This window comes from Lemur catta, chromosome 1 (assembly GCF_020740605.2).
Source record: "Lemur catta isolate mLemCat1 chromosome 1, mLemCat1.pri, whole genome shotgun sequence".
NCBI lineage: Eukaryota > Metazoa > Chordata > Mammalia > Primates > Lemuridae > Lemur > Lemur catta.
The window spans coordinates 218871595-218894444 of NC_059128.1; the positions used below are offsets into that span (position 1 = coordinate 218871595).

Sequence of the window (22850 nt, forward strand, 5' to 3'; positions counted from 1 at the left end):
ATGAGGCTAGTTATATTCAAAGATTTATTGATATTTAACTATTGGATTACAGTATTATTTTGATGTTCTGAATTCTATTTGCTAATGTTTTATTTTGGAATTTTGCATTTACATTTGTATTGGTTTCTCTCTCTCTCTTTTTTTTGTCCTTTCTGAGGAATTATTTTTTTTATTTTTTTTTGTTTTTTGAGACAGAGTCTTGCTTTGTTGCCCAGGCTAGAATGAGTGCCGTGGCATCAGCCTAGCTCACAGCAACCTCAGACTCCTCAGCTTAAGCGATCCTACTGCCTCAGCCTCCCGAGTAGCTGGGACTACAGGCATGTGCCACTATGCCCAGCTAATTTTTTCTATATAGATTTTTAGTTGGCCAGATAATTTCTTTCTATTTTTAGTAAAGACGGGGTCTTGCTCTTGCTCAGGCTGGTCTCGAACTCCTGACCTCGAGCAATCCACCCGTCTCGGCCTCCCAGAGTGCTAGGATTACAGGCGTGAGCCACCGCGCCCGGCCCTGAGGAATTATTTTTTAAGAATGTTCTTTTCTATCATAGTTTTTGTTTCAGGGTTTTGTCTCATCTAGTCATGGCCAATTCTGGAAATTTATGTATTCCTGTAAAATCTTAACACAATTTTACTTGTATTGTGTTCCTCCCCTTTCCCTAATCTAGGCTTTATTTCTAGGGGAAAGGTGAAAGCATAATAGCAAGTCCCAATATTGGTAAGGCAAACCGTTTCTCACATGTATAGCTTTATTATATGAAGGTTGAATACATTCTTTTCAGCATGCTCAAGAGGATTTGATATGTGGAAATCTTATCTTGGCATATCATAATTCTTTCCTTAAAAAGTTTGAATTAGTAATTCTATTCTCCTTGGATCTTAATCTTTCAGCAATTGCTGTTAGTGGTTGCAGGGATTTTTAATTCATTTTTATTCCAAGCAAGTGAATACAGCCATTCCCTGGTATTCCAAGGGGATTGGGTCCAGAACCCTCCAGGATACCAAAATCAGAGGATGCTCAAGTCCCTAATTTAAAATGGCATAGTATTTGCTTACAACTTACGTACATCCTTTGATGTACTTTAAATCATCTCTAGATTATGTATAATATCTAATACTATGTGAATGCTATGTAAATAGTTTTTATACCATATTGGAGTTTTTTGGTATTGTTTTTTATTGTTATTTTTATTTATTTATTTTTCTGTATGTTTTCCATCTGCTGTTGGTTGAATCTGCAGATGTGAAACTTGCAGATACAGAGGGCCAACTGTAGTTGGAAGAAATACTTACTTAGAGATATTTATTGATTCTTCTGCAGGCAGTAATCAATTTTTTGCTAAATTGTTTCCCCCAGTTATATAGATTGGTTTTTGTTAATATTGGTTAGAAACTAAGTATCGTTTAACCACAGACAGTAGTTTAATTGTACCTAAAATCTTCATCCCAGCCCCTAGTTAATGGATATAATACTTTTATAAACAAACTAATGGAACAGGCAAAATTATACTGTAGTTCCTATCACAAACCAGCAGATATTTTACAAAGACCATAGTTAACCTCATTTTGAAAGTTTGTGTACAGCTGGCTGTTAGCTGGTCCTGAAACAACTTTTGTCATGGTCAGGAAAACTGAATCAATCTAATATTGGTTGTTATATGATTCTTCTGTTCCTCTTCCTGCAGCTTTATATTAAACCACTATTAAGAACAAAACCAATACAGTATTTTTGTATGCATTTTTGTACCGTAGTTAGCTCATTTGCAATTTGTAAGTAGAAGAATGAAGTCAGTGTAATGTTGATTCATACATAATTTTCCCTAAACAAGGGAGCCTGAGCCTTTAGCTGGAAAGTAGAAAAGCTCTTTCTTGGCTCTTGTGCTACCCTGGAAGGAAGGAATTCTTTGTACTCTATTTAAGAAAATTAAAAATAAGCACCTGCACCAGGGTTTTTGCCACAGAGAGATTCATTCCCAACCCAGCATGGCTCTCTGCCAGGTGATAGATTCTGTTGCCTTCCTTGCCCATCCTAAAAGTATCTTCTGTATTGTTTGGGCACCCACCAGCCCTGTTTTAATTCTAGTGTTGCCAGTTTTGTATACTATTACTACTTGCTGTGGCTCTAGCCTGCCTGAGTGACACAATTTAATGCCAGTTTCTTTTTCCCTGAAGGAGGCCATTTATTTTAACCTTGAAATCAAGAGTATAGTTTTGCTCTTGAAAGGATAATTTTTCATTGTTAAAGATCTAAAAAATGAAAGTAATGATTTTTGAAAAGAAATGTAAATTTCTGTGGTTTTAAATTCATGTATTTCATTGATTTTGAGATGTACTTTTCTCTAATTTTAACTTATCTCAAATTTGTAATTATTTGCAATTAATTGATGCACTTAACAATTTATTTGACCTTGTTTTGTTTTGGGAGGTACATATAATTAGTGGGACATCTTATATTTGATGGTATACTGGATGGAGTTGGTGAAATATAGTATTAGCTTGTAGATCAGTTTTAGGATGTAAAATGTCCTAATTTTGATTTGTAGGAAATGTTGGTCTTTATAAGGTGTCACTGTAATCTTTGGATTTCAGTACTGTTTGCAAAAGTTTATGATTGTGACAGAGTTTTCTAAGTATTTTATGCAATGGAGGTTTAGATCTCATTATGACTAGTAAAATTTGAAACTACAAAAGTTTTTTTAGATAAACATTTTAAGAAAAAAATCTTATTTCTATTAAAAATTGTTATAGATCCAGTCATTTAAAAATTAAGGTTTCATAATTTAATACAGGTAGGTACCACATAACACATGGTTTCGGTCAGTGATAGACAACACATATGACAGTGGTCCCATAAGGTTATAATACCCTATTCTTACTGTACCTTTTCTGTTTAGATACATGTTAGCCATTATGTTACAGTTGTCTACAGTATTCAGTACAGTAACATGCTGTACAGGTTTGTAGCCCAGGAGCCATAGGCTATACCATATAGCCTAGTTGTGTTTTCTGTAAGTGTACTCTATAATTTTCATACAACGAAAACAAAATTGCCTTATGACACATTTCTCAGAATGTATCTTTGTCATTAAACAACATGTGATTGTATTTTAAGTGAAGTGAAAGTTGTGACTAGAATTATGACTGTCACTGGATTTCAGCTTTTTTCATTTACAATAACTTGTATCATTACATAAGAGGTGATGAATTTGCACACTAGTTTCAAATTTAAGTTTTTATTTATAATATTAATACACATATTTTCCCTTCCCCATCTCACAGTTGCCCACCACTTTTTACCACAGATCTAAAAATGATTATGCTGGATCATTCTCTGACAGTGATAGCAGCCCCCATGCCAAACACACACTCATTAAAGTGATTATCCCAAATTCCTTTGAGAAACTGATTAAAGTTATGAACATCTCTTCAGAAAAAATGCTCACACTTCTTTATAATTCGTTTACACTTTGGTTTTTTTTTTTTTGGTTTTTTTTTTTTGGCAGTTTTAGACAGTTATGCCTTTTTTTCTTTTTGTTTTTGTTTTTCTTTTTTCTTTTCTTTTTTTTTTGCTTTTAGCGTATTGGATAGAAATGCTAGAAAAATGTTGAATAAGGTGATATTGCCTTAATTTCCACTTTATAAGAATGCTTCTTATCTTTCACCATTAAATTGTTGGTAGATGCTTTAAACATTTCTTTATATTTCTGTATTCAAGTTTTGCTTCCTCTAAAATCAGGAATGCTTATAAAATTTTGGCAGATGCTTAGGTGGTCGCTCTAAAGCATCTATTGAGATGATCATATGAATTTTGTTCTTTGATCTATTCATTCAATATGTAGATATATGAATGTCTTAAAATTGAACCATCCTTGTATTTTTGGAACACATTTCACTTTATGTTGTTAGATTCAGTTTGCTATTTTCCCTTCCAAAACATTTTTAAATTCATATTCAAAGCAAAATTGATCTCTTGTTTTGTCAGATTCTGTAATCTGATTGTCTAATGATTTTGGAAGATTTTCATCTTCCTCAAAAATTCAGGAATTAGCTTTAATTTTATAGAATTTCAATTCAGATATAATGTGCTTACATTTTTTGTTAATCACATTTTTAAATTCAATCTTGTATTAATATTTATCATGGTTTTCGTGCATTTGTTTTAACTCTTACCTCCCATTTGTTAACTTTGCTATTTTTCAGGAGGTTTTTTTGTTTTTTGATTTTAATTTTCTCTCTCTCCTAATGGTTTATATGGTCTTTCTCATTTCTGTACTAGCACTTATCCTTGAATTTTTACAAACATTTAAAATATTTATATGAACATCTAAGTTTTATTTATCCCCCGTACATAAAAACACCCACACTATACACCTAGCACCTCGAGTTTTGTTGAAATTTGGAAGTTGGGTTCCAGATTGATGGTGGTTCTGTCTCTATTTATCAACACATATTAATCCTCATCTGTTTCAAGAATTCACATTAAACCTTACCACTGCTTTTATGTTAATGTCTCATTGTTTTTCTTAAAATGGAGTATGTTGGAGTGCATGGAGCAGTATGTGGTATAAAATATTCCTTTTTAATTTTTTTACTGAATAAATATAAGTATAGAAAGATATTTATAAATTAATAATTATATTTGTTCAATTGTTTGTGATTGATTTAAGAACCTTGTGCTACTACTTAGTAAATTTTTGGTCTTAATTTTAGTCATTTTAAATTTTCTAATATATTTGGAAACCTATATCATTTCCATAATCAGAAACTGATTGTTTCTAAAGAAAGATATCTGGAAATTATCTAATAGCAGTGAAGCAGTTACATGGTCACATTCCAAATTAAAACAAATTTCAACTCTCAGAAGTAAGTAAAATAATATTGCTAATATTGTTAACCAAGATTAGGGAGAGTGGAAGGTTTTATACCAAAGATACCGCCTTAAAAGCATTTTAAAAAGATGGAGAAATGTGTTTAGAATGTTCTTAATCTAGTCATTTTTGAATGTCCTTTCTCCTTCATTCCTATACCCTCATCATCACTTTGTAATTAATAAGTATTAAGTAAGTTAGAATTTTGGAACATCTTTGTGGAAGGTTTTAGTTTTCTAAGTTCTACTCTATTAGCAAATGGTTTTATATGACTTTTTCAATGTTAAAAAAATTTTGGAAATAGATTGAGATCAACCTTTAGATAGTAAGAAATGCTGATGAATATTACTATGCAGTGTAAGTGGTGGGTCTGAAAGCTATTTGGAAATACTTTCTCAAATAATTTTAATGAACCCAAGGTTTCCCTTTTTGGAATCATTACAGCTTGAGTATTCTTTATCTGAAGTGCTTATGATAGTTTGGATATTTATTCCCTCCAAATCTCATTTTGAAATTGGATCTCTAATGTTGGAGGCAGGGCTGAGTGGGAGGTGTTTGGGTCATGGGAGCAGATCCCTCATGAATAGTTTGGTGCCCTTCCCATGGTGGTAATGAGTGAGTGCTCACTCTGTTAGTTCACACAGGAGCTGGTTGTTTTAAGAGTGGCACCTCCCCTCCTCTCTTACCATGTGACACACATGCTCCCCCTTCACCTTCCACCTTGATTGGAAGCCCTCTGAAGCTCACCAGAAGCAGATATTGGTGCCATGCTTCTTGTATAACCTGCAGAACCATGAGCCAAATAAACCTCTTTTCTTTTTAGATTCCCCAGTCTCAGGTATTCCTTTATAGCAATACAAAACAGACTGTGACAGAATGTGACCAAAAATGTTTCATATTTTGCAATATTTGCATTTATATAATGAGATATCTTGGGGATGGGACCTACATCTAAACACAAAATTTATGTTTTATATACACCTTATACACATAGCCTGAAGATAATTTTATACAATATTTTTAAGGATTTTATGCGTGAAACAAAGTTTTGACTGCCTTTTGATTCTGACCTGTCACATGAGGTCTCCTGTGGAATTTTCCACTAGTGGTGTCATGTTGGTGCTGTCAAATTTTGGAGCATTTAGGATTTCATATTTTCAGATTAGGGATGCTCAACATATAACAAATAATAGAATTTACCTTTGGTAACTGTATTTTGTTATATTAGGTTCTCTCTTAAAGGTACAAGTACAAGGGAATTTAGAAACTAATAGATTCCTACTGGCTAGAGGTATGACAATTTGAACTTCAAAAAAGGACATCTGTGGTGGATTTAAACCAAATCTGTGTAATTCATCAATTTATAATGATAATTTTAATAATAATTTTTAAATTAAGATATTGACATATGATAAAGTTTACTCTTTTAAAGTGTACAGTTCTGTGTACAAGATTATGCAACTACCACCACTAATTTCAGAATGTTTTCATCACCCCCAAAAGAAATTTCATATCTACTAGCAGTTGATATCCATTTCTCTCTTTCCCCAGTGTTTGTCGTCCACTAATCTACTTTCTGGCTCTATGATTTTGCCTATTCTGAACATTTCATATAAATGGAATTATATGTGGCCATTTGTGTCTGTCTTTTTTATCTTAGCATAACGTTTTCAAGGTTCCATTTTATAATATATATTAATACTTAATTCTTTTTTATAGAATGTTCCATTGTGTGGATATACCACATTTTATACATTCATAGATTGATGGACATTTGGATTGTTTCCATTTGGGGGCTTTTATGACTAGTGCTGCTGTGAACATTTATGTACAAGTTTTTATTAGGATGGATGTTTCCAATTCTCTAGAGTGGAATTGCTTGGTTATATGGTAACAACCCAGTGAAACCTTTTGAGGATGTGTCAAACTATTTTCCAGACCAGATGTGTCATTTTGCATCCCCATGAGCAATTTTGAACGTTCTCATTTTTCCATGTTCTCAACAACATGTATCAGTGTCGGTCTTTTTTATTGTAGTTATCCTATTGGGTGTAAAGTCATATTTTGTGCTTTTGATTTGCATTTCTTTAATGACTAATGGTGTAAAACATCTTTTCATGTGTTTATGGGCCATTTGTATATCTTCTTTGGTAAAATGTCTGTTGAAATCCTTTGCCCGTTTTAAAATTGGGTTGTCTTTTTATTGTTGAGTTGTAAGAGTTTCTTGTGTATTCTGGATACTAGACCCTTACCAAATATATAATTTGTAAGTATTCTTTCCTATTCTTTCAGTTGTCTTTTCACTTTCTTGTAGTGGAAATAGTAGCTTTTGATGAACAAAAGTTTGTTTTGATGAAGTCCAATTTATCTGTTTTTGTTTGGTTGCTAATACTTTAGATGTTATAACTAAGAAACCATTGCTTAATTCAAGGTCATAAGATTTACACTTAAGTATTCTTCTAAGAGTTTCATAACTTTAGCTCTTATATTTAATATTTAGGTCTTGGTCCATTTTGAGTCAATTTTTGTGCATAGTGTAAGGAAGAGATCTAAATTTCATTCCTTTACATCCAGTTGTCCCAATATCATTTGCTGAAAAGATTTTCTTTCTCTTTCTATGTCTTGGTACACATGTTGAAAAGCAATTGACCATAAATGTAAGGATATCTTTCTGGACTGTTAATTCTAGTCCATTGATTTATGTGTCTATCCTTATTCCAGTACCATAGTCTTGATTAATGTAGCTTTGTAGTAAGTTTTGAAATCAGAAGGTGTAAGTTCTCCATTTTGTTTTTCTTTTTTAAGATTGTTTTGGCAGCCGGGCACAGTGGCTCACGCCTGTAATCCTAACACTTTGGGAGGCCGAGTCGGGAGGATCGCTCGAGGTCAGGAGTTTGAGACCAGGAGCAAGACCCCGTCTCTACTAAAAACAGAAATAAATTATCTGGACAACTAAAAATATATATATATAAAAAAATTAGCCGGGCATGGTGGCGCATGCCTGTAGTCCCAGCTACTCTGGAGGCTGAGGCAGAAGGATTGCTTAAGCCCAGGAGTTTGAGCTGGGAGCAAGGCTGACCCCACAGCACTCTAGCCCGGGCAACGGAGCGAGACTCTGTCTCAAAAAAAAAAAAGATTGTTTTGGCTTTTCTGGATCCTTTGCCATTCCATATGAATACTACGATCAGCTTGTTGATTTCTGGGGGTAGGGGGAGGTCGGGGTGGGATTTTGATAGGGATTGCATTGAATGATTGATAGAAACCTAATTGATCATTTTAGGAGGATGACAGGGAGCCAATTTTTTAATCTATCTTGAAAACTAGTAAATGAAGGGACGAATTCAAGCATTTTCACTGTTATTCCTTTGTGAACCATACCAACAGGTAGCCAAATAGTAGGTAAAGAGAGTTATATCTTAATACATGTATTTCATCAAATTAATGAAAAATTTAGAATTAGACTATCACCATTTTGCAACTCCCAGTGAATGACTTGATTTAGGCATGAGTATCAAGAGCTGCTAACATCACAAAAAGAGATAACCAGACATTATGTGCTTCCTGATAAAAGAACACCTATAGTTTAATCAAAAGAATTGACTTGAGACTAAGCCAGTTGTTGTGTCCAGCTGCCCATTTTAAAGAAATACAGAAGCCAAAGGACCACATTGAATGACCCATGAGTGTGCAGTGATTTTAATGGGAACCCCTATAGGTCAAATGCCTTGAGTTTTTCAGTAATTATAAGGAATAAAAAGGGATCAAGGAGAAACTTATAGATTAAAAGATACTTAAAGGACATAATTTTAAACAATGATTTCTTCTTTCCCTTTTCAGGATGAACCATTTTTTGTTTTAATTCCTTTCATATCCCCCCAAATTACTTATGTACATTCATGGATATGGAGATACACACAAACCCTCCCTCCCTCTCTCTCTCTCTCTCTCTCTCTCTCTCTCTCTGTCTCTCTCATACACACACACACTCATATACATATATAATGTTAATATATACATACACTGTTGCTTTGCTTAAAAATGTTCAAATTGTGTATGTATTTATATATTTATAGTTTTTATATATTTATGTATATATAATTTTATATATTAAATAAGTATATATTGTGATATCTATGTATAGTTTTGAAGCATGCTTTCCTTTATTCAATAATCTGTGTCTTCAACTTTTCCTATTAGAAGAAGTAGATTTTTAACCAATTTAACTTCTACATAGTATTTCCTAGGATGGGTATACCATAATTTATTTAGCCATTTTTTTAGTCTATTGATAGGCAGTTTGTTTCCAATTTTTCTTTTATTCCAAACTACACTCTAGTAATATCCCTGTGCATGTATCTGTCCCTAAAGTACATACTAAATTGTGGAAGTACCTATAAAGTTTAAAAAGATGGTACCAAATTTTCTTCCTTATGTCTACTACTAAGGTATGAGAGTACTGAGATGTTGCTTCTACTCAACTGAGTATATAAACTGTTACATTTTATGTTTATGTTAACTTCAGCCTGACATTGGTTTTGAAAATAATTGCAATTACATATAAAAACAGATTTCTTATGTTAAATAAGCTAGCTAATGTAAGCAAATTGTTGTTTTCCATGTAATTGTACCATTTCTGGAAGGATATTGTTTAAAAATTGATGCTGGAGGTTGTATGGTAACTGTCAGCAGTCAAGATTTTTTGTGTGTTTATAAATGTACATTTTTTTTCTATACACAAAGAGTATTTATGCTCCTCATTGATACTGTCTCTCAGATTAATTCCTAGAAGTGGAATTACTGGACCAAGGAGTGGAAACATTTTCAGGACTTTTGAAGCATATTACAAAACTGCCCTCCAGAAAAAGATCTCTACCATGATGATCTATGTCCATTTCTCTGAATGTTTGATGCCGTATTTTTTGCTTACTAAAGAAGTTTGAGCATTTTTTCTAAGTTTACTGACCCATTTGTATGCCTTTTTTGAATGTCCCTGTTTGCTGACTACTATTCTTTTTAAAAACCATTTACAAGAGCAGCTTATAGTAGCTAATAATCCTTTGTTTATTGTTGAAAAATTTTTTTCTATTGTGCCTTTTCCTTATGGATGGGTTTATTTGGAGGTGATAGGAAAGAGAATGTTCTATTTTGTTTTGGTTTTGTTTATACATAGACTTTCTCAGCCTGAGTTGAGAAACATGCACTATATTTTCTCCTATTTCCCATAATTATAATTTATTTTTGTGTATAGTGTGAGGTAGCTTTGGTTTTCAAATACTAGTTGATCTTTTAAAAATAGATTGCATGGGGGTGTGTGAGAAGAGAGATTATTTTGTAGGTAAAAGAAAAATGCTATTATCAACTGGAATAATCTTCAGTTAGAAATTGAAATGACTGGTTTTTTAAGTCATTTTTATACAAGTTAGCTGAAAAATAAAACCAGAATAATTTAGCTGAATAACTTTGGCTTTTCAGGTTGACTTCATTTAAATAGCTAATGTCTTAGAGGATATATGGTTCAGCTAACATTAGGTAAGAAATGGGAAAATCAGTATTTAGGTTTCATCTAGCTTCGGATTATTTTTAATAATCAGATTAAATCATGTTATTAAATTACTGACATCACTTCTAAAATGAAATATTATTTTCCTCAGATTTGATGTATTAAACCGTAAAAATAATTTTCATATTGTTAAATATTGAGTATTTTGCTAGTTAGGAAAACCATGATTTGAAGTAAACTCACTTTGCTTTTCAGGGCTTCTTCTTATTTGTTTTCTCTATTTTACAGAAATATCGTTATCAGGATGAAGATACACCTCCTCAAGAGCACATTTCCCCACAAATCACCAATGAGGTGATAGGTCCAGAATTGGTTCATGTCTCAGAGAAGAACCTGTCAGAGATTGAGAATGTCCATGGATTTGTTTCTCATTCTCATATTTCACCAGTAAAGGTAGGATAATAACTATGTTACTGCTATGAAGTATATATTACTTTTGTTATAACTCATGCTCAGAACTATTCTTTCGTGAACATCCCCTTCCCCCCACCCCCAACTGATTTTAGTTTCATAGTTATGGAGAATTTCATGGTACTCATTAGTATTCTAAAAATATACTTTTCTTTTCTCTTTTCTTTTTTCTTTCTTTCTTTCTTTTTTTTTTTTTTTGGTGGTAGAGACAGATCTCACTATGTTGTTCAGGCTGATCTCAAACTCCTTGGCCTCAAGCAGTCCTCCCGCTTGGCCTCCCAAAGTGCTGGGATTACAGGTGTGAGCCACCTGCCCAGACTCAAAATCACCTTTTTTTTTTTAAAGTATGTTTTATAAATGAATTTTATTCAGTGATTCTATCTTTGTCTAAAAGTTCCCATAAAGAAAATAACTATTGTATTTCAAATACTACACACTGAAACAGTTTTAAACATTTGTTTTAAATATTAGTTGCTACAGAAAAAGAGCATTAACATTACCTTAAAGTCCATTATGTAACTTTTCCTGATCCTATCATCTCTCTCCTCAGAAGTAACCACAATTGTAAATTTGGTATTTATTCTTTCTCATGAAGTTCTACCACGTATTTAGATCTCTAATCAATGTATTGTTTATTTTGCATATCTTAAACTTTATATAAATATAATTGTACTATATATAATAGTCAGCTGGTATTATTTTTGTTCAATATTATATTCCTGAGACTTATTTAATTTCACTGCTTTAGAGGTTTCTGTTTTATGAATATATTACAGTTTATCTTACTTTTGATAGATGTGGATTTATTTTCAGTTTATTACTAATATAAAAAGTGCTTCAAAAAACACAGGTTTATATATATAGAGAGAGAGAGAGAGAGAAAGAGAGAGAGAGAGAGAGAGAGAGACACACACACACATCTCTGTGGATAATGCCAGATTGTTTTTCAGTAGTTGTATAATTTCCATGTTCAGTAGCAGTATATAACAGTTTTTAATTAATCTGTATTCTCATCAATACTTGTTAGTCTTATTTTTGCCATTGTTTTGTTTTTGATTATGAATTTTAAGTGAATTTCCCTGTTTACTAATGAAGTGGGATATATTTATTGGTCATTCAGGTTTCCTATTCTGTGACATGCCCATTTAAGATTTTTGCTTATTATTATATTGGATCATCCTTTTTACTGATTTGTAGTTCTTTATATTTTCTGAATACTAATTCTTTTTTGGTTCTATGTATTGTGAGTAGGGATCATTTCTTACTAGTAAAACTTACCTGGGTTTTATCATTCCCTTTGAGGGATGATTTCATACTGCTGGTTAACATTTTTAATGGTTATAGTACTATTCAGATATTCTATTAAAAGTTGATTTTGCTAGGCTATTTTTTTCTAGGAATATTCATTTCATATGTATTTTCAAATTATTATTGATAATAGTATATTATTATCTTTCTATGTCTATAGCATATGTAGGCATGGCCCTTTTTAAATTTATAATATTGTTTATTTCTACCTTTTTTCTCTTCATCATTCTTGCCAAAGGATGGTCAGTTTCAAAGATGGTCTTTTCAAAGAAACATCTTTTAAATAAAAAATTCCCTTGTGTCCTTGCCCTGTCTGTGCCACCACCCGAACCCCCCATTCTCCTTTTACATACATATATACACATGTTTATGTACATATATACACACATGCATATGTATGTATGTGAACATAAATATACATGTAGGATAGTCTACATATCAATTAAAGATTATGTTTGATGCAAGCAATCGGATCCTCCCTTGGGGAACTAAATGAGAATTATGCAGAGTAAAAAATTAGTAGCCTGTTAGTGGCAGAGACAGTTCTTTTATCTTTTTCCCCTTTCTTCTCTTATTATTATTTTTTCTTTTCTGCTTCCTTTGAGTTTATTTTGTTTCTTTTTCTAGTTTCATAAGTCAGTTGCTTATTGCATTGATTATCAGCCTTCTTTTCTAATAGTATTTTTGGTAAACTTTCCTTTAAATAGCACTTTAACTGTATCCCACAAGTTTTAATATGTAATGTGTTATTATCCTCTGATTTTCTGTCTTTGTCCCACGAGTTATTTAGAAATGTGTTTCCTAATTTTTAAATATTAGAGACTTTATTCCTTTCATGTTTTCTTTTGGATTGTATTTTCTCAGTTCATTTTCCCTTCTTATTAGTTTGGAAGTTATTAATTCTTTTTCTCTTCTTTAATGGTTATTCTAGAAATTTTAATATAACTTTAACTTTAAAAAGTCTAAAGTCAATAAATACCTTTTAACTTTAAAAAGTCTAAAGTCAATAAATACCTTTTACTCTTATTCTGAACAATAAATATAAGAACCTTAGAACACTTAAAGCCCATGCGCTTCCTCCTGTTGTATATGCTATTCTTGTCAGCCTATGCCTGTTTTCTCTTGATTGGATTGATCTATTTTAATTATTTATTTAGTCCAAAACCCCTCCCAAGATATGTATAATTCTTTTGTTTCTGATATTTTGAATTTCTGGTCATTCTCATTGTTACAAATTAACCAAAGCCAATTTGCACATGGCCAACTCTTCAGCCAACTCTTCAGTTTTTGGTAGGTGTTTTCTTGGGTATGATGTTTATTTACTTTGCTATGTATGCAGATTTTGACACAGACATTTAACCGGACAATCAGTCAGCATGCATAAAATATTTTATGTAGCCTCTTCTTTAAATATGATGAAGCCCCAGCTCTCTGTTGTTGAATAAAATTTTCACCCTAGGCAGATAAAACAATATTCCAGAGTCAAGATTTTGTTAACCCAGAACATCAGTTAAACCCAGCGTGTCATCCCTAAGGGTATAGGCCTTGTCAGAGTCTTCTCTTTTGTTTATGCAAGGATAGATTGTGTCTCTAGATTAATTTAGCTAATGTATATAACTGAAATACTATGAATTTCACCAATGAAATCCCATATTGCTATTTAATAAGCCACTAATTTCATCAATGAAAGCCCACTTCAGTTGGGAAAACCTTTGGTGTTGATCAAAGATTAATATGACACTAGCACTCTGGGAGGCCAAGGCAGGAGGATCGCTTGAGATCAGGAGTTCGAGACCAGCCTCAGTAAGAGTGAGACTCCGCCTCTAGTAAAAATCAAAAGAAGTTAGCCAGACAACTAAAAATAGAAACAATTAGCCGGGCGTGGTGGCACACTCCTGTAATCCCAGCTACTCGGGAGGTTAGAGCAGGAGGATCACTTGAGCCCAGGAATTTCAAGTTGCTGTGAGCCAGGCTGATGCCATGCCCCTATAGCCCAGGCAACCGAGCGAGACTTTGTCTCAAAAAAAAAGATTAATATGGCAAAAATCTTATAGCAGCCATCTCTAAATAAAACTTTTCTAATTAAATACTAGCTGATCAGTCTTGGGATGTAAATTTCAGTGCAGACTGGCTTTTGAGAGTTTTACAAGCTCCCCAGGTGTGTCTTATCTACAGCCAAAGTTGAGAAACATGGCACCACCACCACTACTACTATTACTACAGTTGACCTTTCATTGAGTTTGAACTACACAGGTCCACTTATATGCAGATTTCTTTCAAACAAACATGGATTGAAAAAACCCAAGTGTACAGAGGGCCAACCTTTTGTATATACAGGGCCAACTTCAGGACTTCACATGTGCAGATTTGTATATACACAGATTTGGGTATACTTGGGCAGTCTTGAAACCAATCCCCCAAGTGTACCAAGGGACAACTGTACTATTACTATTGTGCTGTGTTGAGGTATTTTCCTGCACCACCACCACAACTACTACCATGCTGTGTTGAGGGTTTTTTTTTTTTTTTTTTTTTTTTCCCCAGAGGCAGGCTCTCACTCTGTTGCCCAGGCTGGAGTGCAGTAGCATAACCATAGTTCACTGCAGCCTCAAACTTCTGGGCTCAGGCAATCCTTCTGTCTTAGCCTCCAGGGTAGCTAGGACTACAGGTGTGCACCACCACGCCTGGCCAATTTTTAAAATTTTTAATGGAGATGGGGTCTTGCTAATTTGCCCAGGCTGGTCTTGAATTCCTAGCCATAAGCAGTCCTCCCACTTCAGCCTCCCAAAGTGCTGGAATTACAGACATGAGCCTGTGTTAAGGTATTTTAAAGGCCTGGCCTGTATTGAGGTATTTTAAAGTAAATTTGTGACATTTTTCAAGTCTTGATTCTGGAGTGAGGCTTATTATTTCCAGTATTGATAGAAAGCGTTATTAGTCTCATAAGATTCTCACTTGCTTCCTTAATCTGATTCATTTTTTCCCCTAATTTCCTTACTATATGAGAATGCAGTCAGTTTTACCTGATTCTTTTGGTATCTGTATTAAAATTCTTTTTCTTTGCATACAGTTGCTTTTTGTGAATTTCATGATAAAGGATTATGTCCCCAGCAGCTTTTTAAAGACAAATTTGACAGAGGCTTATTTAAAGGAGTATGTTACAAAAATTAAAATATCCTTTATCATCAGTTATAGGACACCTTTTTCACATTTTATCTTTTTGGAAATTGGTATACATCTTACAGTTGCTGGCATTTTATCATTGCCTTAGTTGAGTGACAGTCTTTATGTAATTGTATGTAAACCTTTGTTGATTCATTCTGGTAAGACCAAGAAAGTACTAGCATGAAGGAATCCTAGTGTACTGTGGTAATAATCCAACTAGTCTCATTGAGAAGCAACTGAAAACCTGACCATCTTTATAGGCCATTCTCTTGCTGGCTTTTTCAGTTTTCTTTTGTTGGATATTAACAACAGCAGTCTCTGAAGCAGTTATAAATAATCCCCTGGGGCTGTGAAGTAAAGCAACTTGTCCCCCCACCCTTTTGCCTGCCTGCTGTCTGATTTATATCTGGCAACTGAATTGATAAGGATTTTCATTCCCAGTAGAAGAAATTATCTAAATTCTGTTTCATCTATTTCTAAATTACAATTTTTCCTATTATAAACTTGTTACATACATTTTCTCTTGTTTATGTTTCCCATGTAATATTGTGTATCAAGTTTTTAAAAAACTTAAACTTTAAAAATTCAAAACTTGATACATAATATTACATAGTGTATTTGTACTATAATTTGATGAACATGTCTGATCCTTGATATTATTTTTATTAAACTTGTTTTGCAAAGAAAGCTGCAGTGAATAGTCTTTGGACATAAAAAGTATTTGGGTATTTCCTTTGGATGGATTTCCAGAAGTCAGATTACTGGGTCAAAAGCATATGAGCATTTTTTTTAAGTTCTTGATACTTTTTGACAGATTGTGTTCTGATACAATTGTAATTTAAGAGTTATTAAGGCTGTCCTGCTTGGGAAGTTTCTTCCTCCCCTATTTCATTCATAGGTTACTTTGGCAGGTACCTCAGGAAATAATTATTTAAGGGGGTGGAATAGATAGGAGTAAGTAGGGATAATGGCAAAGTGGTTAGGGTTCCTTTAACTTTCTGTTGGAAAACCAGAATTAAAGAAAAATAACTTACTTTGGCATAAGAAGGCAAATTTTAATGATTTTTTATTTTAATTGTTTAAAAACCAGAAAAATGTTAGAAGCTCAACAATGAAATATATTTTATTTAAAATGTAGTGTTAGTTATCCTATTAGCAGCTTCTTTTTAAAAATAAAAACTAACATACGGAGCTTTCCCGCTTTTAGTATTATGCTGTACATAGAACTTGGTATATGAATTATTATTTTTGTGATTTGAAAAAGTATCTTTGAATAGTAGTGGTTTGCTGAGTTGAATGTAAATTAAGCACTGCGTCAATCTTCACAATTCTAATAAAAGCTAATGGTAAAAAAATAAAATTTATTTAATAGATGCTTTAAAAATCAGCTGCTAGAATATTAGTTTTGTTTGTCAGGCAATACATGATTTTAGCAAACATTTATTAAACATATGCTAGTAACATTGTCAGACTTCAGTGATGAGTATTTTTTATGGAAAGATAGTTTATGACACTGTATGAAAAAATAGAGGGAGAAATTATCTTAGAGTGTTCTGAAAAAAGCAAGTTGACATTTGAACAAGGTATTGAAAGATATGTATAAGATGCCAAGTCAGAGGAGGAGCCAGTAGTTACTGAGGTAAATAAATGTGATAGGAGGGTGATAATCAGAGGAAACCGTAGAACTTCATGAAAATTCATAATATTATTGCTGTTACTTAAGGTGCTGATTAGGCAATGAGGGCAGGGTGTAAAGGATCTCTATCTTGAGCTGATGAGTGGCCCTATGAAGGGTTTGCCAGCATGAAACATGCTGTGAAGTAATCTTTTAGATTCTTGTGGTGGTGGTAGTTCTCCTTACTGAAATAATGAAATAAGATAGTGAATGAGATACTTTATTCAGGGCTTAATATAAAGGTAATTATGATTTTGTGATTTAAGATTCTGAAAGGGAAACTTGACAGTGTTGAGAAGAGTCACAAGAAAGAAATTTTAGGTATACTGATAAAAAATCCTAATTTCACAGAGAAGGACGTAGTGGGTAAATTTGGGGGTTGCATAGGAACAGTGTCAAGATTTCTAAAACTGAAAATAAGCTGGAAATTAGAAAAAGCGGTCAAAATCTGGAGTTGAACAAACAAAACCCCAGCCTTTTTCCAAATAGATTGAAATCTAGATGAAGTGATAAGGAGGGCAATAGGTACATTATTAGGTATATAGGAGGTTGCAGGGAGCATTGAAGACACAAAAGAATTCATATTTGGTTTGTCTTCAATGGCAAGGAAAATTGTGTTAAAACTACTATATGCAAAGTAAACATTGTTAAAATTGACTTGAAATCAAAGAGAAAACAGGTTAGATGAGCAGACGATTGTGCTAAATAAGTATGTCTCTGAGCCAGGACATATTTCATCTACTGAGTACCGAGAATACTCTAAAATGAAATCACAAGCAGCTCAGTAATTTTTCAAAAATTGTGAGTAATGGAGGTGGCAGGAAAATGGTCGTAACTAAGTATACGCCTTTTGAACTGAATGCTTCAGGAATAGAATCTTTCCTGTTTTGAATATATAATGAGCACTTTTGAAATCATCTTTGTTCTTACATCTCTGGAACATATTAAAATGTTGAATTTTATCTGTTTTGGATGGACCTGGTGTACTAAAATGAGCACGTAGAGTTTGCATACAGTTTGACCACTAGATGGTGCTCATACAGAAGGAATTTGTGAATAAATAAATGTATGTATATGAGATCAGGGTTTTTCTAGACAAATAAAAAATCCATGTTATTATATCAGTATTTTCAGTTCAGTCATGTCTTATCTCAGTACAGTTGTATGTTTTGGAATTTAATAGCCCAATCATGTGGCCTTCTGCATCTTTGAGTGCAGCCTTTTGACTGAATCCAAACTTTTATATAATAATAAAGGGATTTGTTCTGTGAAGTTTGGATTCGGTTGAGGGGAAGCACTTGGGGATCTGGAGGCCCCCATGTGGCCGTTGAGGCTGCAGGTTCCAAGATTATAAAGGTTAAAAGGGTGACAAAAATGCCTGTTATGTTGTATTTACAATGCCTTGGCTTTGTGGTTACTTAGTAATTGTTTTGGTTTTTGTTTTTTAGTATTTCAGAGTTTCTTTTTTTTTTTTTTTTTGAAACAGCGTCTCGCTTTGTTGCCCGAGCTAGAGTGAGTGCCGTGGCGTTAGCCTAGCTCACAGCAACCTCAAACTCCTGGGCTTAAGCGATTCCACTGCCTCAGCCTCCCGAGTAGCTGGGACTACAGGCATGCGCCACTATGCCCGGCTAATTTTTGCTATATATATTTTAGTTGGCCAGATAATTTCTTTCTATTTTTTTAGTAGAGACAGGGTCTTGCTCTTGCTCAGGCTGGTCTTGAACTCCTGACCTTGAGCGATCCACGTGCCTTGGCCTCCCAGAGTGCTAGGATTACAGGCGTGAGCCACCAAACCCGGCCTATTTCAGAGTTTCAATATTGTTTTTTCTCTCATCCTTTACCTTTTAAATTTTTTCATTAAGATTATTTAATACTTAACCTTTGTTACTGTACGTAAAGACTTCTGGGTTTGTGAGTTTGGAAGCATGTACAAATATTTAAGGGCCTCTGCTGTATAATCTTTTAACTGTCTTTACTTCCATTTAATGTTATAAAATAACATTCCTCAGAATCATTTCATAATTATATTTTGCATTATATAAAAATCTACTGAACTAACTACTCAGTTTACTAAATTAAGCTGTCTCCTATTGTTTAGGCTATAATTCTACTATAAATTGTATTATTACTCTGTGAAAAAGAGAAATTAAAACTATATAGGAAAAAGAATATTAATTCTTTGTATATCATATTAAAATGTTAATAGTGATTATTTTTCATGCCTTTTAATTCATTATTTTAAATAGATTTTCCAGGTTTTTCTATAAAGAATTTAAATTTTGCTTTAATGAAGTTTATCTTTCATTTCTGCTACATAATATTTGAGGCTATTCTAAAGCAAAGAATAGTTGGTTGCGTTTCACTTCCCAAACAAATCATGTGAAACCAGTTGTGATTTTAGGTACATACATGGTTTTGTATGCATGTACTAACTACTGGCCAATGGATAAGGTGACCCTAGATTTTGTAGGTCAGATTGCAGGACATCTTTCTCAAAACTTGAAGTTGTTTTTTTGATGTGAATGTATTTTAATATGAAATTCATACATTGAGAAGTATTTCTTCCCTGTACTCTGGGGAAATATGGGATGGCATGATCTGTCAACTTTAGATTGTGCCCCTAAAGTCTTTGGCTCTCTAGAAGTCTGTGTACACTAAAGGCTTACTATTCTGTCTGTATTGGTACTGTTTGCAACTTGAGGTAGGAGCTTTGCTTCCAACATTTGTATTCAGTAGCTTAATCCATACTAATCCAGAATAACAGAGCCAATATCAATTCTAGGGTTTTTTCCCCCCTTTCCCTAGATTTTCATCAGAAATGAATCAAGGCACATATTTGGAGGCCAAACCAATTACTATAGCGCTTGTATAAACTACACCAATCAGTTCTTCATTAAGTCCCTGGTCCATAATAAAACTTGAATTTTTTTTCAAGAGATTTCATATTTTTTCCTTCAGAAGGGGATTCTTAGTTCTGTGTCCACTGTTTAATGTTTTCCTCTATTCCATTACCCCCACTTAGATAGAATCAATCTGTCTAGAGCAACAAAGTACAACTACTGCCTGCACAGTCGTTGGGAAGAAGCACCAAGCTCTGTGCTATAATCTCTGTCACTAAACATTTCATCTCCAAAAGTCCCACATGACTCTCAACCCTTTTTGGACTTATGTCTGTATCTTAGGGAAGAAACCATAGAGATGAAATTAGCATCTTTTCTGGCAGAACCAGGAATGGAAATGGACCTCAAGGTTGTAGTTTGACAATGTTGCTTTCTGGTAGGCTTTATCTAGTTGGTACTGGTAAGCACAATAAACAAGATTTGGTCAGTCCACATCTAAAAAAAACACAGTTGAGGTTGGGACTTATGATGTTTTCTTATCAACTTAAAAACTGAATCAGTAAATTATCAAGTAGCATTTCTGTTCCCATACTACTTTTAAATGACCCTGTATTGTAATATATACTAATATAGCATAGTGTTAGGAGGACAGGTTTAGGAGTCTGTGGTTCTCAGACTTGAGAGTGCTTAAGAGTCACTTAGAAAGCTTTTTAAAAATAAAAATTCCCAGGTCCCCCTACCTCTAAAAATTCTGACAGGGAGTGAGTATACCAATCTGCATTTTTAACTAGGACTCCAGGCAATTCTGAGGTTAACTACCATGTTGAGAAACACAGGTGTACATATTAGATGTTAGAAAATGTCCATTTAACAGCCAAACAATATTTTTTGTGAACCAGAGTATTATTTAGGAAGAGTTTGATAAAACACATTTCGCTGATTATGAAACAAAAAAATTTATCAAAGTTAATTATTTTGCATTTTTACTAATTTATAACCTTGTAATCTTGATGTTTATAATGTACTAGAGGGATGATACTGATAATTTCTTAACCATTCTTTTTTATCATACAAGTTCCAGAAGCCGAATATTTGTTTTGCTAATTAATCTGTTTCTGTCTCCAGACTCAATTATCGAAAGCATTAAAAAGCAGTATATTACATGAAATGTTAGTGCCCCATTATAAATGGATTGCCCTCTATCATTAGATCCTCAAAGTTTAATATAGATAGGACCTTTAAAAAATTTAGAACTAGTGCTAAATAATGTAAGATCCTTCCTGGTATAGAAATTTGTGTGTGAATGACAAAGATTCTTTAAGTGAAATTATTTTAACAATCAGAACTGTTGGCAGAAAGAATCCTCTTGTATGTTTTAATTCAGTTCATATTTATAATTTATGTAAGCAGTGAAGATGCCATTGGATTTTACTACAGACTGTGATTGAAACTTGGTAATCCAGGGTTTCTCCACCCAGTGCATTAAATCAGGCAGCCCCACAGGGTCTTGGTAGTCCAGTGTTTGTAACATCCTTCTTTACCTGCTAATCGACCTCACTTCCTGGATTTCAGTCCATCTAGTTATCAGCTAACAAAAGAACAGCTTTCGGTTCCTGCAGACGCTGGTGAAAAAATAATCATGAGAAAGAAATCTACCTTATGTCGTCTTTTTTGTCTGCAAAAATAAACTCAGCCATCATACAGCTAACAGGTACAGAGGGAAGATACAAGCTTTTTCATAGGAAGAAATTACCGAGAAAATGAGCATCATTTCTCAAGGTTTTTATTTTCCCTGATCTACAAGTGATGCTGCTGTAATTCTAGCTGCAGTTTTTACCGATCATTCACCACTCAGCAGCTGGTAGAGAAGTAAGACTGCTTGGCAACCACCTGCAGGGCTGCAGAGATGAATTACATTTTCGGAAACAACACACTTCTGTACTCTCGCGGCAGTCGAGGAGGCAATACTAGCTCTAGCCATGGCTCAGTAGGCCCAAAGCAGAAACACTGGGCAAAAAAGGGTTCATCAGATGAACTGCAAGCTGAGCCAGAACCTTCACGCTGGCAGCAGATAGTTGCATTTTTCACTCGAAGACATAGCTTTATTGACTGCATCTCGGTAGCCACCAGCTCCACCCAGGTAACATACCACTTGTTGAAATTATTTTCAATATATTTCTGTTCACATTTGCTTTGTAAAAATGTCTTAATATAGATTTCTTATTATTTAAAAAAAGAGTCTTATGCACTGCAAACTTGGATGTGCAGAAATGTATGTTTGCAGTCCATCTATGCAGGTCTTTAGCACAAAAGGAGGAACAAAAAATATTTTCCCTTATGCTCTTATGTAATGCCAGACAAAACAGTCTCAGATTCTATTGAATGACTACTCTAAAAATATAAAACCATTGGTACATAAAATGTAAATTAATAATGCTTATCTCCTTATTTTTAGACTGTGTTAAATGCTATAGAGTAGATATCTGACCAAAGAAAATACTTGCTTAGTGTTTGTATGTTATTAGATAACCTTAGGGAGATTGTGATAGTAAAGAAACAGAAGATAATTTGAAATATTTTCATTTTCCAGTGTTTTGAGAATAGATTAAATTTAATACAATTGGCTAGTATTGTGTATACTTACATATTAGTTATATTAAATTATGGCTTATTCAAGGGACTCAATGACTATTTCCATTTCTGTAAATATATATTATCTAGGGTTAATTTGAAGTCAGTAAACTTGTATGATTACACAGTCATGGGAATATTTTTTTCACATATTCAAATCACAGTTTAAAGAGATGAGCAAACACTAAAAGTCTCCCAAATTAAAAAAAAAAATCTTGTAAAACCACTTCTTTTTGAGGAAATAATGTTGAGTATAGGAGGAAAAATATAAAGTAAAATTAATAATTGTTTGAATGAAATACCTATTGTTTGGTATAAGGGTGGATTGGGGGAAATATTCATATTTTAAAGTCTATGTTTAAACAGATATTCAACTTTCATAAAAATAAAAGGAT

The 22850-nt window shown here is 33.4% G+C and overlaps 1 protein-coding gene across 9 annotated transcripts in view; it reads left to right on the plus strand.

Annotated features, from left to right (window-relative positions):
• Positions 1-22850, plus strand: part of DLG1 (discs large MAGUK scaffold protein 1) — a 276957-nt gene that overhangs the window by 88623 nt on the left and 165484 nt on the right. For 8 of the 9 annotated variants that reach the window (XM_045539998.1, XM_045539999.1, XM_045540001.1 and 5 more), the window contains exon 5: positions 10654-10818. In XM_045539998.1, the coding sequence (XP_045395954.1) occupies positions 10654-10818 (165 nt within the window). Of the gene's footprint in view, positions 1-10653; positions 10819-21730; positions 21965-22850 lie in introns of those variants that run through there. The other variant, XM_045540005.1, reaches the window with a different exon arrangement.